At 42.8% G+C, this 15,972-nt stretch overlaps 1 protein-coding gene across 5 annotated transcripts in view; it reads right to left on the bottom strand.

Moving 5' to 3' along the window:
- The window catches only part of LOC137518138 (ATP-dependent translocase ABCB1-like), a 100,984-nt gene that overhangs the window by 35,473 nt on the left and 49,539 nt on the right, over nt 1-15,972 (bottom strand). For 4 of the 5 annotated variants that reach the window (XM_068235524.1, XM_068235519.1, XM_068235520.1 and 1 more), the window contains 6 exons: nt 13,516-13,686; nt 12,019-12,180; nt 8,760-8,960; nt 7,232-7,378; nt 2,864-2,965; nt 1,190-1,267 (listed from right to left, as the gene is read on the bottom strand). In XM_068235524.1, the coding sequence (XP_068091625.1) occupies nt 1,190-1,267; nt 2,864-2,965; nt 7,232-7,378; nt 8,760-8,960; nt 12,019-12,180; nt 13,516-13,686 (861 nt within the window). Of the gene's footprint in view, nt 1-1,189; nt 1,268-2,119; nt 2,185-2,863; nt 2,966-7,231; nt 7,379-8,759; nt 8,961-12,018; nt 12,181-13,515; nt 13,687-15,972 lie in introns of those variants that run through there. The other variant, XM_068235523.1, reaches the window with a different exon arrangement.

The raw sequence follows: 15,972 nt of genomic DNA, 5'->3' as shown, positions 1-15,972 counted from the left end.
CCCAGCTCCTGATGCTGGACCTACCGGGTTGTGTAATTACGTATCACGCTTGCAGGTGTGTAATGTGGGGTGAATCTAAAGTGTGCAAGCGGGTGCTTGACCCACACAGCCATGTAGAATTAAAAGCTGGGGGTATGTGAAGGTTAGAAAGGTTTGGGGTGGTTTAATGCTCCATGGACCTTTGTGATGCTGATATGAAAACCGGTAGTCCCAGGAACAGGAAATAAGGGACAACAGTAAAAACTGATTGGGGATCCTAACACTTCAACACTGTATCAAAATTGTATAATTTGTTTCTGTTTTGACTTTTCTCCTGAGTTTTCTCACAAGAGATAATCTTACACCTTACCAATAAAATGTTTTGTTAAGTCCTCAGGAAGCAAGAATATAATAAAAAAATAAGTTCGATATTTTTTTTTAATCTTCTTTTTAGTACTTTATCAATTCACAATTGCTGAAACGTTTTTTTGTTTTTTTTTTCTTTTGAGGAGTTGAAAAATCATTTCCTGTGAGAAAACAACTCAGGTAATAAGTTAATTGAATAAGGTCCGCTGTAACTGCTGATTATTTCTCCACATAAGCACCTCCTTTATTTAAACATTTATCATATCTTTTACAAGGTTTTTAATCCCTTTGTTGCAGTACTATCACACTCCTCACCTATGGGTTAACCTCCCTGGCGTTATGATCATTTCTGGTTTCAGGGTCTAAAAGCCGTGCAATTTTTTCACAAGCTTTTAGACCCTAAAAACAAGAACAAAAACATACCACAGAGAGATCTGCAGCAGCTCCTGCATATAACTCACTCAGGCACAGGATAACCGCTCTGAGCTGCGGATTTCCGTCCCGAACCTGACTCTGGATTACCGCTAAGGTTAAAGGAATTGGGATTGGGGGGGGGGCTTTGTGTTAATGCTGCTGAACAAACAGTTACCGGTGTTCTGCAGTCATGTGACACATGGGACAGGGAGAGAATAGGCTAACCTGACAGTTACAACACAGAGAGAATTCCTTGCGTGGCAGATAGAAGTAAATCGCTGTTACTTTCTGGATAACCTCTTACTCAACACAAAAAGAAAAATTAGAATCGATTTTGAAGAAAAACGTATTGAAAATTACACTTTGAGACAAAATTCATTTCAAACTTGTGATGAGTGACCCATCCCACCCTTGCATCACACTGACAAACCTGTCTCAGTATTGCTTTGAATGTCAGAAGTCTCAGTCTCTTAGTGAGGATCTCTCCTGCTTTGCTAAAGGTGAAACCCTAAATAAAGGAAGGATATGATATCAATAAATGACACACAACATGTCAATAAATGACATACAACAACAATACATGAAGGACACAATGTCAATAAATAATACAAAACAATAGAATAAGACCACAAGGTACACAATAACAATAACTATGACATTCACAAGAAAAAGCCATATACAGTATCTTGGCACCGGGCAGATGATGCCGGTATCTTGGTTCTGTTTATTTCGGGGTAGGATGTTTTTAGGGTGGCACTCTTCTCCTTGTCTGCAATGGGCTTCTCTTGGAGGTATTTTGGATTTGGGAGTTCCCTTGAGAGCGTTCTTTGAGGTGAGAAGAATTATGTTTATCCCCATGGTATTATATTAGGTTTGGTGAAGAAAGAATATTTGGCATTGGATGGGAAAGGGTTAGGCTAGGAGGCAGTGGTGGACTCACCTCCCACAAGCAGACACAACAACTGTGTATTCACAAAAAGGGACATTTATTGGTATACTCCAAAAAAGATCGCAACGTGTTTCGCAGGTCAAACCCGCTTCATCAGGCAATTATAGGAAGGAGCACACAACAGCAGTATGTCCAGATAGCACCTGGCGCCTAGGCAATAATTTTAAAACTTTTAAATATTGTTTTTATCCTTTTGGCGCCTCTGTTCTCTTTCATAATACTGATTGTATCCACCTTTGGTGGAGGGGGATACCCCTTCTTGTTTTTCAAGCCTACAGAGAGCGACTTCTTAATCCTGAGGGGGGACAGGCTAATCTCCTCACCTGCCTATACAGTGGTTGCCTGGAGGTAACCCTGGTTTGTGAGTATACAATTCATACTCTTTCTAATTATCCAATTAACTTGACATACTACACCATATCGGGCTCTCGGTTTTTCTCTTTTTTCCACTATGGAGTAGTGCATCTTCATTTGAGGTACTGTGGAACCTTTGATCTGGCTGAGCCTCCTCTGTGGTGGGGGGACAACAATCGAGTGTACACTCTGCAACACATCCTCTGTAGTGGAGGAAGTGGAATACCTCTCCTGTGTAGCTGATCCAGGTGGATGAAAATTGCCTCACTAATAGGAGTTTCACTTGCTGGAGCTGATTGTACAGCCTGGGAGGGGGCTGCAACCCTCGAAAGCGTGACTGACTCCTGAGGTGAGAGTCAGTGGAGCTGCTGAGTGAGGCTTTTCACTATAAGCTGTTGGGAATTGAATTGTTGTGCTGAAGACGTCATCTGAAAAAAGCCTGCATAAATTGACATTGAACTGTGTTGGAAAATTGGAAGCACTGCTGTATTTGCTTTTGTGTTTAGTGCAGATTTGGTGGTCTGAACAGCAGACTATTCAGGAGACCTTGTAGCAGCGCAGTTTTATTTTCTGGGTTTTTTGGTTCATACGGAAGTCCTATGGTAATGCGCTGCTGACTCTATGGTGGCTCGGCAGCAAATCCAAAACCTCTGACGCAACGGGACGTGGTAATTGTGCTAGGTTCCATGTTCTGTTGGTGCCAGGTGCCGTTGCATCACCCTGTGGTAAATCAGGGTAACGCAAAGCACACTTGCAAGGTGTAAAAGGGGCCTAAAAGAGAAATAAAGGAACGATACAAACCTGAAGGAAATAAGTCACGAAGGAGATTCCTCCAATGACCACAAACATCAGCGAGAACAGGTTACTTCTAGATCTGATCTCGTCCGCCTGTCCGGCAAACACCTAGGATACAGCACACATTACATTACAAACAAAAAAACAGAACTCCTACTTCTGCTAAAAGCTGATATACCATACAGCAGTGCTACACACGTTATTGTATAATTTACCGCAATGGTATTAAATGCATCATTTAGGCAGTGTCAGGGCCGGACCGAGGCAGAGGCGAGCGAGGCTCCAGCCTCAGGGCACAGTGTAGGAGGGGCGCACAACTCACTCAGCTATCATTCCCCTATTGTGTTTGAAGCAGAGAGAAATACGAAAAGGGGATACATGGCAGTGACTGCAAGCCAGATAACTAGAGATTAAGGGTTGGGGGCCCTGGGGCGCCTCTTAGTCTAATAGCAATCAGTGTGTGACGGCTGGGGTGGGAGGGATGGAGGGGTGCACTTAGGGATGAGCGTAATGACCTAATTACGAATTTCCGAAATTTCGCGAAATTACTACAATTACGATTTTAGCAGTAATCGAAATTTCGTAATTTTCGCAAATTACGCAAATTTTCGTAATTACGATTACGAAATTTAGTATTTTAAAGTTTGCAAAGGTTTCTATCCCTCTAGATGCCTAAAATGAATAACCAACCAACCTCCTCCTCCTCCTCCTCTCTCTCTCTCCAGAGATTTGTAGTATTTCAAAACCATACTCACATTCATGACATGTCCAGGGATCAAACCCAGGCCAACCACATGAAAGACAGCTATGCTCACCACCATACCACCAAACACACACTAAATAGACTGCTAACCTAAATCTTACTTGTAGACAGTCATATGAGACACATGCTGGGTGCAGGGCTTTGTGATTGGACCATGCGATAGAGTGAGGTGCAAAAATGAAATCATGCCTAGCAGAGGATGGTTTCACAGTGCTAAATGCTAGGCTGGCTGTGGTGCAATTGGTTAGTGTGTCTGGCTGGTAACAGCAAGGTTACAGGTTCAATTCCATCCAGGCATGTCTTTTCCTTTTGCGTTCAACAGTTGTCCAAACAGAGCCAACAGAGCCCCAGATAGCCATGTAGAGTTAGGTCACAGCTAGCCTGGCTGTGGTGCAATTGGTTAGTGTGTCTGGCTGGTAACAGCAAGGTTACAGGTTCGATTCCATCCAGGCATGTCTTTTCCTTTTGCGTTCAACAGTTGTCCAAACAGAGCCAACAGAGCCCCAGATAGCCATGTAGAGTTAGGTCACAGCTAGCCTGGCTGTGGTGCAATTGGTTAGTGTGTCTGGCTGGTAACAGCAAGGTTACAGGTTTGATTCCATCCAGGCATGTCTTTTCCTTTTGCGTGCGCGCGCTGCGCCATTGAACCCCATGGGGTATTTTGCGTGCGTAAAACTTTACGCATGCAAAACTTTGTGCTCGGTGTTTGGACAACTGTTGAACTCAAAAGGAAAAGACAAAGAGGAGGAGGAGGAGGAGGAGGAGGAGGAGGAGGAGGAGGAGGAGGAGGCGGCTGGCTGTGCTATTCATTTTAGGCATCTAGAGGGATAGAAACCCTTACAAACCTGAAAAAGTAAAATTTCGGTTGGAGACACGAAATTCGTCATTACGGGAGTGAAATTTCGATTACGAAATTGTAAATTACGATTTGAAAATAAATTACGAATTTGGGTCGTAATGTTAAATTTCGCATGCGTAATAAAAGCAGTTCGAAATTTCGAAAATTTCGGCTCATCTCTAGGTGCACTTTGGTGTCTCAGCCTTGGGTGCTGGAGGACTTTGTCCCGGCTCTACACAATGGTATTAAAAGCATCACTTAGGCAGTGATTATACTTCTTCATATGAATTATTTCTGCTATTTAGGTCTTTAGGTTTTTCACCAGCCGCATTCCAATTTAAATATATATCCTGTTTTGCCGATCGCAAGGGCAATGCAATTAACATGGGAATCCCGGGGCACTTTTTCCACCGGTGCACTTTCGTTTTTGGCAAATCACAGATGCACTGCATGCTGCATTTTTTGTGCGTTTGCGATTGGCCTATAATTATTTTCCAATGCCCGACGAAAATCACTGCTAAAAAAAAAATAAGGAAAACGCTTTCAGAGATGATTCATGGAGAAAATTTCAATCATAGCATTTGCAATGCAAATTGTGATTTTCAGCGGAAAACAGCCCTGGCAGTAATTTACTACATGTATGGATTTGCATTTTGTGATTCTTTGCTTTTTTTCTCTACCATTCTTTCTCGATTTAGCAATTTTTGGGCACATACTTATGCATATTTTTGGGTTACGATTTCTCATGCATACCAATGAAGTTCATTTCCATTTCTCTGTGTGATTTCTCTGCATTTCTTGCATCAAATGCGAATCTCATATGACCTGCTGTCCAATTTTAAAATGCAGAAAAATTACGAAATTTACTAAATACAGGCAATTCAACTATTTGCTAAAAATACTGTTCAAATATAGATTTTAACTTTAACTGATTTTTAGCAAATAGTTGAATTGCCTGTATTTAATATATGTGAACTACTGTTTTTTTATGGAAAATATGTAGAATTGGGACGTTGGTGCAATTAAAGTGGACCCAAATTAAAAATACAAGATTTCAGAGATAAAATCTATTTTCTAAATTATAATAATAAATAGCAGTCTTTTTTCAGCTGCATGATGACAAATATAAAATATTTTACATTTATTGGAGGAATCCCTCCCTTCCCTTCATATTGCCAGCAAATAATCCGGCAAACTGGTGGAGTAGATGGTGTCCAGCAAAGGAGGAATTCCTAATGGCTGCCACCTGTATAACTCTAGTTATAAAAAGAGAAGGGTGAAAAGCATGCACTGAAATGCTCATAGGCTTGAAGGAGTGTTTATTTATCTTTTTATGTGTCAGAATAGTGCAACTAAGTATTTTGAATTAAAAAAATGTTTGGTGTGGGTCCGCTTTAACATAAATAATCCTGGCTACGCTGTGGCATGGAAGAACCTGTCTACACTGCCATATAAATACAAGGATGAATTGGGACATTGGTGCAATATAAGCTTAGGCCACTAGATGACGCTGAAGAGTTTGTTTACATTGTCACATGGAAATGAGGAATATCTGGGACTTTGGTGCAATATAAACTTTGGCCACTAGATGGTGGTGAAGAGTTTGTTTACATAGCCATGTAGGGATATTGGGAAAAACTATGAACTCAGTCACTTGGTGACATGTTAGTAATTATGATGCACTTTAGAATAATGCAAATTTTGCACAACACTTGTTTTCCTAGTCATTTAACCAGTAACAGATCTTTTACACTTGTTCTAGATGGATGCTTTTTATTGCATAGGATTTTAATCAATTTATGTAGTTTTAACTAATAGTTATATTTCATTTGATACTAAGCCCCGTGTGCCACGTTAATGATACAGCCCAATTTTTTATTTTTATGTTGGGTGCGACGTTTTCGTCGCATAATAAGCCTGGAGTGCATGCGGCAAAGCTAACTTTTAAATTTTTATGTCAGGTGCGACTTTATCAGCGCATCGCCGCTTTGGAGCGCATATGGTGGATGCGACCTTGGCGTCACATCCCTAGGTGAAACACATATGCGCTCCAATGATGTCACAGGTCGTTGATGCGAACCGGAAGTACTCAGAGCGATACCGGAAGTGGTTATTCCGGTGATCGGTGGCCACGAATACGAATGGCACACACGGGACCTGGTAATTATATGTTTTATTATATATAGAAGCACTTTGCCCGCCCACTCTCGTATCCCCTGATGAAGGCGGAAGGCCAAAACTAGTCGGGACGAGAGTGGGCAACGCTGCACAGATCGCAAGTATTTTGGAATAGTACCACATTGAGTGGGAAGTGTACTAGCCTGGAGGGTCTCTACTGGAGTAGGACCCTCTGAATGTGAGTGCACTTTGATGTGCTTGTGAAAAATTTTAATTTAAATAAATTTGTCTATGGAACATTTCCACTGAAAGATTCCCCTTTCTGCTTATATCGTGCACTGAGTTGCACCTTAGGTATGTAAAGACCTTGCACAGGATCTCTGGAGGTGGAAGAATGGGATTGCCAGTATCCTGAGGTGGATTACTTGAGCGCTGCTTTTTTTCCTGACCAGATGGTCATTTAGGCCGTACAATTGGTAGCTGTTTTGGCCAATTGCCACCTTTACTGTGAAATTTAATAGAACACATTATACAAAAGCTCACTCTCAAGTATATGTTCTGCTTACCGTACATACGGACTACTAATAACTTTGCAGTGAAACTCCTAAAGGGCATAAAAACAATATGTAAATTTAAAAATAGTAGACGTGTGTACCCCGATAATCCTGGAGAATATAACAGCAAAAGCAGGTTGGATGCCACCATTAACTATGGCACAGAAGACCCCCACCACAAAATATGGCCACTCCTTCTTGTTCAGCTTCAGGATCTTGAAGAATGACACAGTAGGCGGTTCCTCACTCTGAAAAAACATGAATGGGAACAATTACTACCTGCACAGATACTTGTGTACTTGCGTGAAAAGATGTCTATCAGGTTCAGTGGCTCAAAGACTATCAAAGAAGAAAATCCGATAAGATACACTCTATACTATCCTTCACCCTTTAAAACGTAAGTTGATCCAGAGTAAAACAATTCTTAAAGGTCCACTATAACAAAAAAAAACTGTATAAAATACATATGTATATATAGGGGTGGCAAATGAAAAAAAAATGCATAATGGATATCAGCCTTAACTTGCAGCTATGGGCCTCTGGACTGATTTTATCTGTGAATGTGTATGTTGTCCCCATGTTTGTTCGAGTTTCCTCCGGGCAGGGCAGTGCCAAGGCAGAGGCAAGAGAGGCTCCAGCCTCAGGGTGCAGTGTAGGAGGGGACGCAAAACTCACTCAGCTATCCATCCCATATTGTGTTTGAAGCAGAGAGAAATAAGAAAAGGGGATACATGGCAGTGACTGCAAGCCAGATAACTAGGGGTTAAGGTGTTGGGGATGTTGGGGGCCCTGGGTGCCTCTTAGTCTAATAGCAATCAGTGTGTGTCGGCTGGGGTGGGTGGGAGGGATGGAGGGACGCACTTTGGTGTCTCGGCCTTGGGTGCTGGAGGACCTTGTCCCAGCTCTGCCTTCGAGCAGTTTCCTCCCACACCCCAAAAGCAGACAGATAAGTTAATTGGCTTCCTCCAAATTGGCCTTAGACTATGATTGGGGCATATTACTATGGTAGGGATTAGATTGTGAGCTCCCAAGGGTTGATTAAAGTAAAGAAGTAGAAAATTCTTGAATTGTCAAGTTAGTCACCTAATTTTAACCCAATTGAGCATGCATTTCGCTTGTTGAAGACTAAACTTTGGACAGAAAGGCCCACAAACAAACAGCAACTGAAAGCCGCTGCAGTAAAGGCCTGGTAGAGCATTAAAAAGGAGGAAACTCAACATCTGGTGATGTCCATGAATTCAACTCTTCAGACTTCAAGCTTTGGTTAAAAACCCAGCAAAGGGTTTTCAACTAAGTTTTAGAAATTAACATTTTATTTCCAGTTATTTAATTTGTCCAGTTACTTATGAGCCCCTGAAATGAAGGGATTGTGTTAAAAAATGCTTTAGTTGCCTCACATTTTTATGCAATTGTTTTGTTCATGTCACTGAACTAAAGCTGAAAGTCTGCACTTCAACTGTATCTGAGTTGCTTCATTTAAAATGTATTGTGGTAGTGTACAGAACCAAAATTAGAAACAAGATATCTCTGTCCAAATATTTATGGACCTAACTGTACATCTCCTCACGCTTACAGGAGAGCATAATTGCATTTTTCTCTAGTTTAAAATGTTGAGTTCCATTGAGTTACCTTTTCCTTGTCCTTCTTATCATCTTTGGAGTCTTGCTTGTCTGAGGCCTTCTTTAAACTCTTCCTACTTGATGTTCTCCTGACCAAGTTACCATTTGTCTGATGTAAGTCTGGTGTCTCTTCTTGTGACCTCTCCTCTCCAACTCCAGCATCTTCATCATCTCCAAGTCCAGCATCTTCCTCATCAGCAGATTCTACAGTCTATCAAGTTAAAAGTGAACCAGAGACAAAGCAACCTCATGTATTTACTATATATATCAGTGGGAACACTAGAGAAAACACCTACTCTGCTCTCTGCTTCATCTTTCACTGCTCATTCTGCTTGTTATCAGCCCTGATAAAATCCCGGACTGAGCATTCAGTCTGGCTTTGCTCAGGAATCATTATAGCTGAGTCTGTCTTCTCTGATGTCTTTTCAAGCCCAAGCCTGCCCCCTTGTGGCTCTGTTTTCCTGTTCTGTATGCAGAGGTCCCCAACCCTGTTCTCAAGGCCCCCCAACAGTACATGTTTTGCAGAAAACCACAAGCATTCACAGGTGAGGTAATGAGTGTCTCAGCAGAGCTGATTAACTACCTCTGTGGATTTCCACAAAACATGCACTGTTGGTGGGCCAGTATTTGCAGCATCACAGAGAGCTGTGATGAGATGGGAGGAGAGGCTAATGTAAAGGGTATATTGAAACACGTTTTTTGTTTTTTTTTAATCTATATTTGTTAGTCCTAAGAGGTTTTTAAAAATGGTGATTTCATTTTGCACACAGCCCACTAAATAATATGCTTTTCTGATGAACTGTGTTTTGCATGGAGTTTTAGTAAAAAAACAAACAGAAAAACGGCACACCAGAGCGATGAAAATACCAGGTATAGTATTTGTCTCGTAAAATCTATCGGGGGATATGTTTATTTTGTGCCAAAGCGTTCATCTCTGGTTTCCTTTAAGTGAAATGGTGAAGTGGACTGGGAAGTGATATATAGCGGTAGAGCAAGGGAAGAGGTGTGTCTGCGTCCCTTGCTGGTACCACAGCCAACCAAAGTAACTTGCACAGGCAAAATAATACATTGCATACCTCCCAACATTTTAACATAAGAAAGATGGACAATTTGAGACACGCCCCCTGCCACACCTCTAACCACACCCACAGCACATTTCTCACCATGCATATCACAAAGAGTTCAGACTCAAAAGACGTAGTTTTCTCATTCAAACCACTGATCCTCTCTATCATCATTAGTTCTCCTTCATTTTAACATTTGAAAATAAGAAATCTATCAATTTAAGTGATGGGAATAAAGTTAAGAGTCAATTCAATTTTTTTTTTCAGCAGAGAAATACATATATTTACACAGATCTGTACATGAGTCCTGAGAGAGGGACAAATGAGGAAGAAAGAGGGACAGAGGGATTGAGTTCCCGAAGAGGGACTGTCCCTTCAAAAGAGGGACAGTTGGAAGCTATGACATTGCAATACAATAGACTCATCACACTCCTAGTATATAGTTGTACATAAGAGGAAAGCGAGAAGTTGGAGTCAATTATCATACACTAGCTGATTGCCCGGCGTTGCCCCGGTATGTATTTGGCTGGTGTTGGCTCCCCCCGCTTTTTCTAACCCTAACACACAATTACTCAATTACTTAATGACCAAGTCTGTGAGCTTTGCGGTCTTTGGCATCAATCATTTCCATTGAAATTAAACAATCCGAAACAGTCTGTATGCATGTTGGGTTATTATGGCTCTGTACAAATTAACAAGCTGACACATCATTGCATTTCAGCCAGGGTCGGACTGGGACACTGGGGGCCCACCAAAGAAATTTCAACCTGGGGCCCACACATCCCATCATTGCAGTGAAAAAAGGGCGTGACCATGGACCGGAAGGTGGGCGTGGTCATGATGTATTATGAACAGGGTCAAATGTATATGATCTTAGCAGCATTGTAATTCAGAGACACTGCTGCCCAGCAAAACTTTGCATAGACTCCCCTCCTTCAATATAAAGTAATGTCCTACTTTGCAGAGATTGCGACCGCATCGGAGCCCTTGGGCCAAAGGGGCCCCGAAGGGCGCTCCCTCAACTACAGTATTACCTCTCTATAGGTCCTGTGCACATAATAATCATTTCTATAGATACTTTGAACAGTGGTAATCATTAACAAGCTATTTCCCATCCCCTTCTTGCACCTCTGACACTGTAGTTGCCATTGGCAGGTTTTGGTGCGTCGTGTCAATTGTTATGTATAGAGTGCTTGGGGGGCTCCATTGTAAAATTTGCAACGAGGCCTACAGCTCCTTAGCTATGCCACTGCTCTCAGCATGAGTGATTACAGCACTGAGAAGAGAATTTTTGTGCTGCAGGCAGCAATTGGAGCTCTGTCAGACAAGGAGGGGGGGCCCACCAGAGACCTGGATGCGGGGTCCATCGAGGGAAAAATCTGTACTACTGTGGCCCAGTCCGACCCCGATTCCAGCGGTTCTGGAGGTGTGTTTAGCTTCTAAGGGTACAATGGTTAATTTGCATATATTCAGCAGTGATGCACTGGGAGACATCTCAAGCTCACTCCAACCTGAATTATTGCAAATTCTTTCTGTTTTAAAAAAGATAACTTTTGTTTTTCATTGAAATGAAACAAATCTGATTGGTTGTTTGTGTCTCCTTTTCTGAATTTGAACCCGACAGTCACCCAATGACCAACTATACCAGGTTTGAGGCTTGTGCCATTAACAGTGCAAGAATGGCAGTAAATTAAATATTCCCCTTGAAAATCATTAGTTGTTAGAGTATTTCCTGGGTCGCGGCTTAGCTTCCAATTGGAGGAAGCTAGCGGAGGCGGGGAGCGGCGGGGGAGCCAAGTAATGGGGTAAGCAATGCGGAAGGACACGGATTGACAGGCTGCAGGTAAACAGAAGGCTAGCGACAAGAAGATTGTCGCTAGCCGGTTGGTATTTTTCAGGGGGAACTGCAGAGCCCAGGGTTCGAGGACTGGCGGCAGCACCAGAAGGACACAGAGGCATGTCATTGTGCACAGAACATGCCATTATGTCCTATTAAGATTTTAAAAATCTGCTTCGGGTTCTCTTTAAGCTGCGCTAAGCCCACTGCCCCCTAGTGACAAGTGGCCATAAATACACATTACAGCAGTACTAAGTAGAAGCAAGGAAATGTACCAAATAAGAAATTAGAAAATGTACTAAAATAAATTGGCCTGAAGCACTTGCAAGCCTCTAAATACATTGGCTGCTAAAGGGTTAAATGTTTACCTGCATGGTGACCAGTTTGTAGTAGATTCCTTCTCTTGCCATGAGGTCACTGTGACTTCCCAGCTCTGTGATGACGCCGTCACTGAATCCAGCGATACTGTCCGCATTCCTGATGGTGGACAAGCGATGGGCAATTATAATGGTGGTGCGGCCTCTTCTGGCCTAGAGAGAGAAGGTTCAAAACGATGAAATGTGATATCATCAGAGAAAAATTTCAATTACGCCCTTCCCTCTGCCAGATTATTACTGCCAGCTCTTTCTCTTGGGGGTCTCACACAGGTGGGTGGGCAAGAATTGGGAATGCCATGTCTGGACTCATAGACAGAAGAGGCTAAAAACAAAATGGGGCCCAGGCAAGATAGCCATTTCTGGCCACTGCTGATGATAACCTGGATTTTTTAGTAAGATTTGGTGGGGGCTAGCATCCACCCATAGACTCTCTCCAGGCCCTGGGCAACTGCCTAGGTTTGCCTTGTGGATGATCTGTCTTTGCTCATAGACATCTCTCAAATTCAGCCCATGCTGTTTTGCCATTGATGAATTGCGGGGAATCATCCATTTAAAGGGGCACTATAGCGAAACATTTTAAAATTTAAAATATGTGCAAACATAAACAAATAAGAAGTATGTTTTTTCCAGAGTAAAATGAGCCATAAATTACTTTTCTCCTATGTTGCTGTCACTTACAGTAGGCAGTAGAAATCTGACATTACCGACAGGTTTTGGACTAGTCCATCTCTTCATAGGGGATTCTCAGCAAGGCTTTTATTCTTTATAAAGATATTCCCTAAACAGGATTGAAACAATGATGCTGGCCAGCTTCCCTGCTCCCTACACAGTTTTTTGGCAGTTGGACAGAGCAACTGCCATTCACTAAGTGCTTTTGAAAATAAATAAATCCCTGAGAATCCCCTATGAAGAGATGGACTAGTCCAAAACCTGTCAGATTTCTACTACATACTGTAAGTGACAGCAACATAGGAGAAAAGTAATTTATGGCTCATTTTACTTTGGAAAAAATGTACTTCTTATTTGTATATGTTCACATATTTAAATGTTTACAATTTTTCACCATAGTGCCCCTTTAAGCTTCTTGCCACGAATAGAGGCTTTTACTACTAAAGCGGCACCATTTTTATCGGCGCTCATCCTGTGCCGTTTTTATCTGCTCCCACCTTGCTTGCCACTGCACCACTGTTTGTGCACGCCCCCACTGTGACCACTCCCCTCCAGAGCCCCTCCCGGTGGTGAGCAGCTTAGCATGTTACCATGAAAACAGCCACTACATGTTGGCAGCTGAATAAGAGCTTTTAGAAGTATTCTATTCAAAATGTCATCACTGGGAAAGGGGCTGTTACTTTGCAGTGACCTATCATTATGGGCCTCATAAAACTGGCAGGAAAATAGAATGAATTTCAGACTTGCTTGCAGTAATCTAGTAATACAAATGTTGGGTCAATTTTTTATATCTGAACCTTCAGATACAGCATAATTCACCTTATCTAGAGCAGCCTGCACGATGGATTCGCTCTCCATGTCCAGAGCAGAGGTGGCCTCATCCAGGAGGAGGATTTTGGGGTTGCGCACTAGCGCCCGTGCGATAGCAATCCTCTGCTTCTGTCCCCCGCTCAGCTGTGTTCCTCTCTCGCCAACAAGGGTGTCATACTTCTGAAAACACAAATATGAAGATTTGAGGACAGCTACACCCACTACTGAGCTGAATGGGTATCAACTTTGAACCAGTGTTTGAAATATAGCTTTTGCTGGCCAGATTTGAACTAAGGGTTGCTTTTTATGGGTGGCACGGTGGCGTAGTGGATAGAACTCTTGCATTGCAGCGCTGGGTCCCTGATTTGGAAATTGGAGTGTGTCCCTCTGTGTGTCCTGTCCGTGTGCCTCCTACTTTCACCCTTGTGCCTTCTTCTGTCCTCTTTTGTGCCGCCTTCTCTCCCCTTTTGTGCCTCCTTATGTTCCCTTTTGTGCTTCCTTCAGTCCCCCTGTGCCTCCCTCTGCCCCCCTGTGCCTCCTTCTGTCCCCTTGTGCCTCTTTCTGACCTCTTGTGCTACCTCTGTCCCCTTGTGCCTCCCCCTGCCCCCCTTTGTGCCTCCCCCTCCATCCCCTCGTGCCTCCCTTTGTGCCACTATCTGTCCCTGTCCCCTTCCTGCACTTCCCCATCCCAGTGTGGAAATGCAGAGTTTAGCACAGCAGAAGCTGTGCTCTCACCTTCCCACCAGAGTCCAGGTAGGGAAAATGGGCATAAGCTGTGCTCTAACCTTCCCACTAGAGTCCAGGTAGGGAAAATGGGCAGCAGCTCAAGTCTTATTAGGATTTTAATACTTCACACTTTGGTTGAACTGTTATCTGCCATAAATGTTGGTGTCGCTGAAGAATGAATAAGTAATATAATCTCAGTAAAGGTGCCTATCAATGCTACAATATTTTCCTCAGTTGAGATCATTCAATCAGATTTGTGGGATCATAAGTAATTGGAAGGTAATTATCGATTGTTTCCATAAACAGGTTGCGATTCAGATGCGATTGTAAAATTCAACATTCCAATCAACAAAAGTCAGTATTTCAATAATCCATAGGATCATTTCACGTAGATTTTCTCCACATACTGCATGGTTTTCTGTAAAATTCCATTGTAAAGATCTGCTCAAATGATTGCATCTGAATTAGATATTGTACTGTTAATGGGCACTTTGAGAGTTGAGCACATACCCTTTTGTGGATTTATGGTTCAGTGTTCACGGAACTAGTGTAGAGCTTAGTCAATGATCAGGCCCGGATTTACATCACAGGAGCCTGTAGGCACAAATGTCTTCTCCCTCCATCAGCCGGCAAAGCCCGCCAAACCGCACCACAGCTTGCCCAGCTGTCCCTTCTCTCTTACTTCCCTTGTCATAGGTAGCAACAGGTGCCCCTTACTATTAGGTAGCCACTGGTACCCTCAGTATTAAGTTGCATAGGGAAGGAGGTAGGAAGGCATTGAGGAGCAGAGTGAGACGCCTTTCAATCATCGGGCGCTTGTAGGCACGTGCCTACAGTGCCTATGGTAAATCCGGGCCTGCCAATGATGATTTCCTCCTGTTTAAAGTGGACCTAAACTGAGAGGGATATGTATTTTTCCTTTTAAAATAACGCCAGTTGCCTGACTCTCCTTCTGATCCTCTGCCTCTAATACTTTTAGCCACAGCCCCTCAACAAGCATGCAGATCAGGTGCTCTGACTGAAGTCAGACTGGATTAGCTGCATGCTTGTTTCAGGTCTGTGATTCAGCTTCTACTGCAGACAGAGATCAGCAGGACTGCCAGGCAACTGGTATTGTTTAAAAGGAAACACCCATATCCCTCTCAGTTTAGGTTCCCTTTAAGGTTATTAGTGGCCTGCAGGACACTATCATATTGATTCTCCCTTCTACTTACATTTATGATTGTTTTATAAGAATTGGTACACACCTGGAATATTTTTTTATTTCATTATTGTAGAAAAAAAAAAACAACAACAAAAACCCAAACAGATGCAGCTGAGTTATATTAATAACATACCAAAAACTTTAAAGGGGTTCTATGGTGTAAAATTGTAAAATGTAAAATATGTGCAAACACATACAACTAAGAAGTACATGTTTTCCAGAGTAAAATGAGCCATAAATTACTTTTCTCCTATGTTGCTGTCACTTAAGCTGGGTCTACACGTAGCGATCCGACGGCTCGATTAGCCGCCGGATCGCCTCTGCCGCATCCCCGCGCGTCCCCGCTCGTGCGTCGGATTCAATCCCTCCTCGTCCCCGCCGGCGCCGCTTATCTTCCGCTCGATTCCCTGCCATTGTCCCCTCGTGGAGCACGAGCAGGGAATCGGCGGCAGCGAGATCGGACCTGTCGGACCTTATCAATCGAGCCGCATTAGCGACTCGATTGATAAGACGCATCACTGACACATCGCTCCGTG

This window comes from Hyperolius riggenbachi, chromosome 5 (genome assembly GCF_040937935.1).
Source record: "Hyperolius riggenbachi isolate aHypRig1 chromosome 5, aHypRig1.pri, whole genome shotgun sequence".
Classification (NCBI taxonomy): Eukaryota; Metazoa; Chordata; class Amphibia; order Anura; family Hyperoliidae; genus Hyperolius; species Hyperolius riggenbachi.
This window is presented reverse-complemented; position numbering and strand designations above follow the sequence as displayed.